Raw genomic sequence first — 13195 nt, forward strand, 5'->3', positions numbered from 1 at the left:
GTAAAAGACAGTTTGTGAAGAGTACCAAAACAGCAGACAATCAATTGGTCATAAAACATCCAAATTCAGAAAACACTTAACAAACAAATCCCACATGGGAATAAAGGGATTGGGGCACATAAGAGTCACATTGGGGTACATGGATAGGGTATAGGGGAAATATATAGTCAACAAAACTGCATAAAACACTTAGGGTCTTAGAGACCTAGCAGGCTAAACATGGACAACAAGTAGTTAGGACATAGATCATAATTGACATGTTTTGAACAGGATTAAACATACAGTTTAAACATTCTAGGTGAAGAAGTAAGCAGGAAAGAGTGCAGAATATAAAGCATACATTAAACATGACAGAGTTTAGACGTGCTAAGCAAAGAAGTAAATAGGAATACAAGTTGAATTCATAACTGATGAACTAGTGCAGGAATGAAACACATAGGGTTTGGATTTCACAACTTAACTAGAGACATACCAGTTGAAGAAAAGAGTGCAGAATATAAAGCAAATGTAGTTCCAATTATCTAGCCTTGGCTTTCAGCCGGCTAGATCAGTGAGTATCACAACTAGCAGAAGAGAAAAGAGAATTTTAGAGTGTAAGGAGTAGTGATTTTTTAACAATTGTTCCGTCCTTGAAGTGAGAATAAGGGGGTTTATATAGTAATCAAAAGCTTAGCAAAATAAGGTAAGGGATCAATTAAGTAGCAATTAGAGAGATTCAGGGAATCAATCACATATAAAAATCAACAAGTCTTCCCCTTAATCAAGGGATAATCAAATCAACGGTAAAAACATACTAGATATTTAAGGAAAAGAATCAAGTAATGTTCGGGTATAGAGTAGGTAATTAGGAGTAAATGAATAGAAGTTTCAATTAAGGTAATAATCAATAAAGATCAGCAAATAACAAATAAGGCAAGGGGAAAGCTAATTAAGGCAAAGAGTTCAATCAAAAAAAATAAGAACCAAAGTTTGTTAAGGAAAAGAGTTCAAATCAAATCAGGGAATAAAATTTTTAGAATAGTCAAGGAGAAAATCACGTATAGAGTCGCAAGTTTAGCAAATAAAATAAGGTAAGAAATGAATAGTCAGGATTTAACACGTAATTTTAACGAAACCAATAGTTAAATCGACACTTATTCAAGGAGAAAGATATAGGTCTTAACATGAATAGTCAGGATGAACACACGCATATAGAATCAGTGAAAGGTTGAACTAAGAAATTCAGTAGAGGCATATTAGGACAAGAAAATCATGAGGAATCACAAGAACCAAAGCAAGAACATAATAACTATACCAATACTCAGAAAACCAGACGAAGAACGTTAAAAATTAGGGATTTTAGTACAAGCGAGTTAAGGTTTACAAAATCAGTCAAAACACATAATAAACAGAAGATTAAACACTCAAAAATCATCAAACATTTTGTAAAAGAAATTTCCGGAAACCCTAGTTTAGAAAAAAGATGAAAATCACTTGAAAATCATACGATTCTTGTAAGAAATCTTAAGGTTGTTGTAAAACTCATATGAAACAAGTTCAAATCATCTCAGATCTAAGAGGTTCAGAAAAAGAAATTAGGGTTTCGAAGAGAACAACACAGAGGTGAAGAAACATGCTTAGAAACCCATAGATCATAGTCAATATAGGACGATCTTACTCGGAATCATACTGGAATGGCCTGAAGCAGGCGAGAAAGGGACCCTAGATGCAAGCCAACTAGCCCTGGTCCCTTGAGGACCATGGATATGGTGATATCAACGCGAGAGAGGCTAATAGAGGTCTGGGGGTGGTGAGAGACTACCAGAGATAGCCATAGACGAGTGACGATTAGGTTTGATTAGGGTTAGGTTTGAGAGCGTTTGAGAGAAAAGAAGGGTTTCAGGGCGACAGATGGTGTAGAATGAAAGGGTTTGGGGGGGGGGGGTCTTTCGGTTTATTTTAGGAAGGGTCGTTTGTGGCCATTGATCTCTATGATCAACGGCCAATATTTGAAGGAGTTTTGGGGTCGGATCGGGTAGCAGGGTTTGGGTTGGGTAATTTTAATTGGGATTGGGCTGGTATTGGGTTGAATTTGGGGCTAAAATTGAAATACAAATAGGTCATATTTTAAATAGCCACTTTTTAATATATACATAATTTATAAAAATGATAAATGGGTTTCAAAAAATATTTTCATGTACTAAAATGATTTAAAATAGTTATTTAATATTTTAAAAATATAAAATACCATTTTGTGCGTCAATAAATTAATTATATGTTAACACGGGCTATTATTGCAAAGATGCACAATTTAGCCTAAAAATGTAAATACAATTATAAAAAATACACTAAAATATTTAAACAATTATGAGGGCATAAATAATGAATTTAAATTACTAAATCATCACAAAAGTAATTTGAAGGATAATTATTGGATGTTTTATAAATAAAAGAGAAGAAATAAATTAATTTGGAACTTTTTAAATTATGGGAAAATTATAAAAATGTTTTTGCATGTTTATAACTGCATATGTGCTATTTTGAAAGTATATATATGTATTTAAAAAATATATGAGGAAAAATTGAGTATCAACAATAATTTCAATTAAGGATAATCAATTACGGTAGAGATACATGAAAATGAAAGAGGAAACAAATTCAATTAAGACATATAAGAGTATATTTAGAAATAAAGGGGTGGAACATGAACTGATCAACTTCAAATAAGACATGTAAGGGTAAATTTAGCAATGGAGGATTTAAGATGATAAGACAATTTTATTTTAATGTACATAAGAACCTAAGAGTCTAAACCGATTAATTTTCACATATAAGCCGTGCATACACTCGCCACCTCGTGTACACGTCTTTCATGTAGTTCAGATAGTGCAACAATCAATCCCTATGGGGTAGTTTCCCTCACACGACGTTAGGTAAGATACTTACTTTAATAGCCCCTAATCAATTCTCAAATATAGCTTTTCCTTTACAATTCACCTCCACTCGGCACAAATCTAACCAAAATTGATTTAATAACATCAAATAATGCAAGAGAAATCAATTCCAATGAATAAAGCTATGATCTTTATACAATTTCTCAAAAGTCAACAAAAGTTAACCCGGGACCTGCTCGGTCAAAATCTAGGTCCAATGGTAGGTTTCGACTACCCATGACCCCACGAGTTCATATATGTGATTAGTTTCAAAATTCGAGTCCAAATCAACTCTGAAATTCTTATTTTCCAAAAACTTGACAAAGTTTCACAAATTTTCACTTTGATTATGATTTTGATGTTAAAATCCAAGATATATTGATGGAATATGATTAGAATCACTTACCCAAGGTTTATAGATGAAAATCCCTCTTCAAAATTGCCTCCTACCGAGTCTAGGGTTCCAAATTATGCAAATGAGGCTAAAAATCTCGTCCCTCAACTTTTTGTCCAGTTGCAGGTGTCGCAAATGCGACCTTTGCGAATCCCGCAAATGGGAAGAAACAATTGCAAAAATGAATCTCTCCCATTCCTGCTATCATCGCAATTGCGATGAAAAGTCTGCAATTGCGAACATGGACACATCGCAAATGCGACCAAGAAGATCGCAAATGTGTACCACCTACCCAGGCTACTCCATCACAAATGCGATCACTGGGATTGCAAATGCGAACCTAGCAGACCTTGCCTAATTTGCAAATGTGAGACCTGAGGCATCTAATCACACTAGCAAAATTCCAAACTCTTCCAAACATTCCAAAATGCGTCTGAAACTCAGCTGAGCCCTTGGGGCTCCAAACCAAACATCAACACAAGTCTAAAAATATAACACAAACTCGCTCGCGAAATCAAATCATCAAAATAACATCTGAAATTATGAATTGGACCTCAAAACACATGAATTTAATAGGAAACTCAAGAACTTCTAAAAACACAAATGCGCGTCTGATTTTTATCAAATCAACTAGGAATAATGCAAACTTTATGAAAAAGTTTCAAATGAAAAAACGGACTTATTACAAGTCCCAAAATAGAAATCCAAACACGATAGCTATAAAGTCAATCTACGGTCATACTTATAAAAATTCTAAGCCTTAAAATGGCCAACTTTCGACAAAATAACACAATTCAACCTACGGACATCCGAAATCGATTTTGGGCATACGCCCAAGCCCAAAATCACGATACGAACCTATCAGAGCCATCAAAATACCGCTACGGGGTCGGTTTCACAAAAGTCAAACCCCAGTAAATAGTTTTCACTTAAGCTTCCAAAGTGAGAATCACTTATCCAAATTTATTCTGAATCATCCAAAAATCAAATCCGAGCATGCACGCAAGTCATAATACACAATAGGAAACTATTCAAGACCTTGAACCACTGAACAGAATCTTAAAGCTTAAAATGACTGGTCAGGTCATTATAATATCCAGAGTTACAACAACTATAGGGGTAACAAGTTACTAAGTCATGCTATGAAAGTTCGGGAGAGAGTGGTGGAAGTGAGGGTGATGAGGACAATGTCTATATCCGACTACTAGTTCGGGTTCATGCCGAGTCATTCGACTATGAAAACGATCCACCTTATTAGGAGGTTGGTGGAACATTATAGGGATAAGAAGAAGGATCTGTACATGGTATTTATTGACCTGGAGAAAGCATATGACAAGGTCCATAGAGATGTTCTTTGGAGATGCCTGAAGGCAAAAGGTGTGTCGGTTGCTTACATTCGGGTGATTAAGGACAAGTATGCTAGAGCTAAGACTCAGTTAAGGACAATGGAAGATGACTCGGAGCATTTTCGAGTTGCAATGGGGTTACACCAGGGATTTGCGCTAAGGCCATTCTTATTTGGCGTGGTGATGGGCATACTGACACACCATATTCAAAGGGAAGTGCCATGGTGTATGTTATTCGCTGATGACATAGTTTTGATTGATGAGACGTGAGGTGGCATTAACGAGAGGCTGGAGATTTGGAGACAATCCCTTGAGTCTAAGAGTTTCAAGTTGTGCAGGACTAAGACAGAGTACCTGGAATGCAAGTTTAGTGGCAAGTGGAGGGAAGCGGTCTTTGACGTGAGGCTTGGATCACAGGTCATCCCCAAGACATGCAGTTTTAAGTACTTTAGGTCGGTTATCCAGGGGAAGGGGGAATCGATGAGAATGTCATACACTGTAGGGGTGGGGTGGATAAAATAAAGGTTAACATATGGAGTCATGTGTGACAAGAAAGTGTCATTGATACTCAAAGGTAAGTTTTATAGAGCAGTGATCAGACCAGCCATGTTGTATGGGCAAAGTGTTGACCCATATCTAGAAGATGAAAGTAGCAGAAATGAGGATGTTGAGGTGGATGTGAGGGCACTCTAGGATGGATAAGATTAGGAATAAAAATATTTGGGAGAAGGTGGGTGTGGCTCCTATGGATGACAAGATGCGGGAAACAAGGCTTAGATGGTTCGGGCAAGTGCGAAGGAGAAGCCTAGATGCCCCGGTCAAGAGGTAAGAGTGGTTGGATTTAGCGGGTTCGAGAAGAGGTAGAGGGCGGCCTAAGAAGTATTTGCGAGAGGTGATCAGGTAGCACATGGTGTGGCTTCAGATTTTCGAGGACATGGCTTTCGATAGGAATGTGTAGAGGTCGAGCATCAAGGTTGTAGGTTAGGAGGTAACTGAGAATTTTTCTACTTTGTATTGTGGGTGAGGCTAGTCTGATAAGGTTTTGTCTTAGGCTACTGGCGATTATTGTTGTGTTCACGTTATTCTTCCGTTTTTCATAGTATCGGGCATTGTTCACTAGTGATTATTATTGTTTTTCATCTATTCTCCTATTCTTATGATGTTGTTATTATTCCTATAGTTTCTGTTGATGGTACTAATATATTGTCTCTTTCCTTCTTCTTGAGCCGAGGGTCTATCAGAAACAACCTCTCTACTTCCCGGGGCAGGAGTAAGGTCTGCGTACACATTACCCTCCCCAAACCCTACTTGTGGAATTCACTGGATTGTTATTGTTGTTCTTATTATTCTTAATCTTCTTCACCATGTTCAATTCTTGATATTTTTGCCTTTTACTTTCTGATTATATTTATTTTGAAGGAATTTTAAAATGTTAATATAATTAATTTAACTAAGAGTATATTAATGAGAGTAAATTAGTTAAATTGTAATTTTTATACTTCTGTTAATAAATGAAGACAATTATTACAAAAAATTTAAATAGGTAAAGTCAGCGTAATATCATTAATCACAAGGAAAGCCAGTGTTACGAGGCAAAATCGGGAGGGAGATCTATGAAATGAACTCTTTTTATTAAGAAAATTAAGATAGCTACATTATTTTCAGGCTAAAATAGCATTTTCCGGTGACTTTAATATTTATGTTAAGTAGGGTTTAGAAAGATAATTTTTGTCTTTGAAAAAAGTTAACGTTTGTGTTATAAAGCTTAACTTGAATGACTATCGGTGAAATTCACCCTCCATTTTCTTTTGCATATACAAACTTAAATAGAATACACTTGCAACAATTCTGCTCAATCGGAGCATGCAGGTTCCATTACGAGAGTAATCATGTTGGACATTTAATATCAAATCAGTCAATTTAATCCTAACAGTTAAAAATTAAAGTGAGAACACACATCATTTTACCATGATTATTAAGTAATAAATGAGTATATAAAAGCCACGTGCCTTGCTTTTATTGGTATAGTATATATTGTTCGAATAATTATTACTACCTATTATGGGATAATATTCTAGAACACAAATAAAGATGCATAAAATACCAAGTGATCACTAAGTGGGAGGCTTGGACCATTTGTTTTTTTTTTTTTTTTAAACGAAAGAACTATATTGAAATATTATGAACCCAAAATATTAAGATTTTGAGAATGTATAGGGATGGATTGTTGTAATTGTTGTTTGACGGGTTTAGGAATGGATTCAAATATTTGTCACGTTAATTCCTACTCCTACTTTACAACAATGACAAAAACTTTAGGGTGAAATCTGCAATTTCCACATCCTATTGGACTATAAGGAGTCTTTAATAAGACCCCTCATATACACGAGTTCAAAACTTGTAAACAAAGAACTCAAAACCCTAGCTTCGCACAAAATCCCTCGGCTCTTCAAAGTTTCTCTGTTCTGTACTTTTCTTCCTTGCTGAAGAATCAGTCGGTGAGGTACACTATTGAACTTTTGTTTCTTTTTCTCTTACTTTGCCCTTTTACTGCGTTTTTTTTTTTGAAATAGTTGTCTTTCTATCGCTACAATATGCTCCAAGAAATACAAAATCCATATTGCATTATGTAATTTTGATTTGGGATTCGTGTCCCGCATCTTTTACTTAAGACATACCACAACAATTCAAAAAATAAAATAAAAAGCTTTGTTAATTTTGAGAATTTGTTATATTCCAGAACTAAAGGGTTAATTGCTCCTGTTTTACTCCTTTTTGTTATGTTTTTTTTCCCTGGAGCTGATTGTATTGAAGGAAGTTGACCAATCTTAGGGAAAGAATCATTTTTTGTACTAAATTTCTGATCTTGGAGCTTGACAATTCAAAAAGTACTAACTTTGATCCTGAAGAATCACTTTTTGTACTAAATTTCTGATCTTGGAGCTTGACAATTCGAAAAGTACTAACTTTGATCCCGCTCTGTAATGCTAGCAAGTTTTCTCAGTTAAAAGAAACAATTTTTTTTTTCTTTTCAATTTGATGAAAAGCCTTGGTTAAAGGTATTAGATTTGTGATTTATGGGAAACAACAATTTAACTTAAAGGGACATGAGTTGAGAAAACACCACAACCAATTATGAAGACATTTATCTATGGAACTGCCAATCTTTTTTATAGTGGGATTTGTCTTGTACTGCAAGTGTGCAATTCAGTGGTACGTTAAGGGTGTTGTGGGATGAGCACATTTTGTTGATGGCAAACAGCATTTTCTTACCTGTATGATCTTCAGTTAAGTTTAAAGTCTTTCCGGAGGATTTTTTTTTAATTGTTTTTTCCGGAGGATTATCATTTGGTTTACACTAGAAAAGTTTGTGCTCTGGTTTTAGGTGGATGTATTCACATAAAGTATGTCCTGGAATATTTTAGACTAGTTTGAGCCTTATTAGACCTAAGGCTGGGATCTCATGAAATGCCTTTCCTGTGATTCATCTCTCTTAAATGTTGATTTTTAATGGTTATCAACCTGAAAAGTCAAAACGTGGTGACTGTACGTCTTTGTATTGTGCGGTGTCCACCTCCAAGATAGGATATGCCTTTAGGTGTCAATTTAAGCCATCTTGAGCTATTCATTAGAAGATAATATCTTCTTGTTGTCTTCTCGTTTACTTTAGTTTGTAAAAGTCGTTTGAGGTCTGGAGGACACATATATAAAGAGCTCTTACGTTTCTTTTGTAATGAGTGGTGGAATTCATTTAGAGTTTGCACAAAAAAAAGAGAGGCTCTTTCTATACCTCATGATCTACTAGAGTAGTTGTAAAGTTCCTTGGGCATCTTTTAAAGCCCAGTTAGATTTATTTAGTGCTTCCTTCTTAAGTCGTTTAGTGTGCTCTAGACTTGCCTCTTAGAGAGATGTATATCGAAAAATGCAAGCTCATGCAAGTTTGATCCTTTGCTATGGTATTTGTAGTTGGTTCATATATAACATGCCTTGGATCTGAAAATATTAAAACCCAAAAGAGTCCAGAATTTTCTGATGCGCATGAGGGACTTCGCGCTGTGATGGCTGAGCTTGCAGGGGTCCCCGCTAATGATGCTACAGGAAAAACTTGTAGAGCCCAGGGTTTTGATCCCTTCCTGCGAAAGTTAAACAACTCTGCATGTGCTGTGGAGAATGCTGGATAGGCCTTACGAAGACGTAGCAGTAAATCGGTTTTATGGTCTATTACTGAATGGAATACTCAGCACACCCTGCATGCAAATTTGTTTTAACTTTTGAGGGTAGACTTGAACTCCAAAATGCGCGACATCTTCCTGAATCTGATCCCACCCAGTTGAAAAGGATGTCTTGTCCGGTAATGGGCTAGAAGCTGATTTATTTACTCGATGACGGGCCTATCAAACAAAGTTTGAAATACAATCATCTTAAAAGTTGAATTAGGACGCCCAGAAATTGCAAAATCAATTGTAGTTGAAGACTCAGAAAACCATTTGAATGTTGCAATCAGATTTCAGTTTTGAGTCCTTTTCTATATCAGAAAATGTGACTTTCCCTTTAAAATGCTTCTAGGGGAAAAAATCTGGTGGTAGGTAGTGGCTACATTCTGATACTTCAATTTTCTTTGCCAATGCATACACTGTTAACTCTCTTGTGTCAAATGATACTGTAACTTACTCGGACGGTAGTGTTTTATACTGGTTTTGTAAGTTGTATCCTGATAATTTACTGCTTTTGAGATGCTAGAGTAAGGAATCAAAAATGAGTGGAACAGGAGAGAAAGGATCAGCAACCACCAAAACTCCAGCAGATTTTCTTAAATCTATCCGTGGACGGCCTGTTGTTGTTAAATTGAACTCAGGTGTTGACTATCGAGGTTAGTCACTCTGGTTCCTTTTCTTTCTTATATTTCTTTTGAACTTACTTCAACAACATGACTAAACCATATTATCACGTATACTAGTAACAAATGTAGCGGTAGTTGACCTTTTCTCGCCTCAGGATTTGTATTTGGACCTCTAATAATTAGTAACAAGAGTAGATGAAATGTTCCTTGAGATACTAAAGCTTTGACACAGCATTAAGGTTCTAGTAGAGTGAAAAATGTTGAGTATTCTCACATTACAGATGTGTATTTTCTTATCATCACATTTCAAATATTTGGTAGTCCCTGTTATGTAAGATGACCACCATTTGCCTTATCAAACAAACAATGACAACCGTTTGCATTGACTATTAATGGTCTATAGATCAAACTGGCGGTCATCCCAATTTACCTGTGTAATAAATATCTAAACCGATGGATTGTAAAATAGGTGTTGCTCTGTAATAAAATTGTACTAATACTTTATGAAAAATTGATCTTTGTGGTAGGCGTCTGTGACTTGCATTCTGGGAGAGAAACTAAGCTTTTTGCCCTGAAGTTAATAATCATTTGATGCAATTAACATACTGAACATTCATTCTGAGATTTAACCATATGTGAAAGTTGGAAATACTGTATTCAAAGTTTATGTGCACTGTGTAACTGGTTAGTATACTTTATTGTCCTCTAGATCTCCTGTATGAATGATTGGTTTTATTAGTTGTTTTATATATTTGCCAATGGGTTCCTGAATAATATGTTATGTGGAGAGAAATCTTTATATGAATTTGACTTCACTGTCCTTTCTTGGTGCTTATGAATGCTTCATTGCATTGTTATTTGGTATTTCTCTCCTTCTCTGCAATATATTCTTGATGTAGAGTATCTTAGAATGGGAAATTTTCAGCTACAATCCTTCTGAGCCATCACATTCATGGATTCAGCTCCTCTAGTGAGCATCTTCTCCTGCTCGTCCCGTTCCACTTTAAATTTTTTCACATTTTTACCTTTTACAATTCAATGGATTTGATTTATTTTACTAATTAGTATACTTTAGCCACAGTTAAAAGATAATCTTTCCAATCATTCCGCCAATGACTTATACTGTATTTTGGCGGAAAGATTATGTTTTAACTATGGTTAGACTATATTGATTAGTAAGATAAATCCGATTATTGAATTGTTAAAGGATCACATGTCAAAAATTTAAACTAGAACTGGATGAACAGGAGAGGCTGCTCACTGGAGACAATATGACACGTCAAAATGGGTCACTAATTAAGTTTTATGGTTACGACATCAGTGAAAAAATCATAACACATGACCCAAATGGAGATACGTTTGCAGAATAGTTTAATGAGAGTCAACCGTAAAGTTGTACCAGTACTAATTTTGAGCTAGTATATGAAAATTAACCCACCATGCCTGCTACCAACTGTGGTGTTCATGAAACATGGTGGAGGTCCCTTTGTTTATGGAAAGAGACTAGACAATATTAAGTTTCCTGAGGGAGACCGATGATTTGTAGACTGAGGGGAAGAATGCTCTAACTGACTGAGCTACATCAGTTCTATCATGATAGATTTGGAAGAAAAAGGATATAATTTCGAGTCTGACAGTGAATGGGAGAGAGGGAATGTGAAAGACTGTTGACCATGGTTATGATGTTTGAATTAATACAATAAATCCATTGAATTTCATATGGGATATGAGTCAAAAAACTTTAGTATAGAACTGGAGGAACTTAAGACGATACTAACGGGCTATGTTGCTCGGACTCTCCAAAAATGTTGCTGCACCCGTGTCGGATCCTTGAAAAATACACTATTTTTGGAGGATCAGACACGCAGACACGCACCTGATGGCATTTTTGAAGAGACCGAGCAACATAGCTAACGGGTGAGGAGCCAAGTCTTACATTACAATTTACATACACCACATGCTGCATGTATGCTGCAAGGCTTATCCACATTCATTTATATATGCCACTACTCCTTTAATATCTGCACTTGATGACTCCAAACAACAAAAATAATGACTGCGCATCAATCTCAAAGCAAGTTTGGGTCGGGTATATTAATATTGAATCCTCACTGACAATGTCACTCTATTTAAGCTCATCGTAGATCAATATTATACGGAATAAATGTACTAGAAGCTCTCTAATTCATCATTAACACTGACTAGCTTTATGATGGCTGTCAGCCTACCGCAAACTACCTCCTTTGTTCGGGCTTGGGACCAGCAATATGAGCAAGCTCATGCAAGCTGGTGTTAACTTTTTCTTTCAACCTGCATAGTTACATGGTAAGGCGGAAGCTTTATTAGAGTGAGGTCTTCACATGCAATCTAGCTGAAAACCTGACTGCTGGCCTAAGTTAAATATCATTGCAAATTGCTGAAAATCTTCAGCTGGTAATGTTCATTTTTCAATATGTTGGAGGAAAACTCTAATTCAAGTAAATGCTAATTGTTCTTCACATGCAATCTAGCTAAAAACCTGACTGCTGGCCTAAGTTAAATATCATTGCAAATTGCTGAAGATCTTCAGCTGGTAATGTTCATTTTTCAATATGTTGGAGGAAAACTCTAACTCAAGTAAATGCTAATTGTTATTGTATGGTGTAGGTATCCTAGCCTGCTTAGATGGATACATGAATATAGCAATGGAACAAACAGAAGAATATGTAAATGGGCAATTGAAGAACAAATATGGTGATGCCTTCATACGGGGAAATAATGGTAAGCAAAAAACTCGTTATCTAACTCTGCACTAGTTTACCTATGCCTCTAATGATCTGAAGGTAATATTGAAAGTTTTTTCTGCATGCAGTGCTTTACATCAGCACATCCAAGAGGACGCTGGGAGAGGGAGCTTAGCATCGTGCATACGAGTGATTGGTCCTAATTATCCTGGCAGTTTTAATTATGTAACCGACTTTTCACGACTTGTTTATGAATTTTCCTCTGAATGTTGTAATTTGTGTAGGTTTTGGTAGACCATCGATGTTATCTTGATTGCTGTTTCTTTACTGAGTCAATGTCATTTTTCCCATGGCCAGGATGAAGAAATAGCAAACTTTTCATGGTGGATCTGTATTTGTGTTCACAGTTCCATTCTGACTTTATTTGGATAATAGATTGCATATATAGTACTTGTCTTTGATTCACCTAATCTACAAATTTGCGATATTGGTTTAGTGTAGCCTTAATGTTTAAATGCCACTTGTCAGTCTTCAGCACCCCGCTTCTTCTTTGGGTTATTAAGCGCAGAAAACGTTTCTCTGCATCTGGTGTTTAATGGATACTTGACATGTGTGTTCGGCTGTTCGCCTACTGTAAAAAGTTACTGCACTCGGTGTTTATACTAAATCAATGGATGTATAATATGTGGCTTTCATATACACGTCACTTAATTATAGTATAATGATATGTATTCTCACTTTAGTTTTAAACAGCATAAGATAAATTGCTTAGTTTTGTGTAAATACGTGGGTACGTATTTACTACTAATATCACTAAATGAGAGGTAGTTAATATATATTTTTACTTCAATTTATTACTTAACTATGGTATTGTAATATTAGTGTTAATCGAAATTCTTGTTGGCTCTAGAAAATTTAAAGAGCATTCAGCGTATTGGAATCTGCTTCTGCTTCTCTATCTATCCTGAAATATCTCAATG

General features: G+C 35.8%; 1 protein-coding gene across 2 annotated transcripts; it reads left to right on the forward strand.

Moving 5' to 3' along the window:
- Nucleotides 1–7033: 7033 nt before the first annotated feature.
- Nucleotides 7034–12680, forward strand: LOC104226830 (sm-like protein LSM36B). 2 transcript variants are annotated; one of them, XM_009778907.2, is made up of 4 exons: nt 7034–7155; nt 9393–9522; nt 12139–12252; nt 12344–12680. In XM_009778907.2, the coding sequence occupies exons 2-4, from the start codon at nt 9408–9410 to the stop codon at nt 12388–12390; spliced, it is 276 nt and encodes a 91-aa protein (XP_009777209.1). In that variant the 5' UTR covers nt 7034–7155; nt 9393–9407; the 3' UTR covers nt 12391–12680. The 2 variants fall into 2 exon arrangements, with proteins under 2 accessions (XP_009777209.1, XP_070021199.1); XM_070165098.1 differs by having other exon boundaries at nt 7038–7150.
- Nucleotides 12681–13195: the final 515 nt, after the last annotated feature.

Source organism: Nicotiana sylvestris, chromosome 12 (assembly GCF_000393655.2).
Source record: "Nicotiana sylvestris chromosome 12, ASM39365v2, whole genome shotgun sequence".
Classification (NCBI taxonomy): Eukaryota; Viridiplantae; Streptophyta; class Magnoliopsida; order Solanales; family Solanaceae; genus Nicotiana; species Nicotiana sylvestris.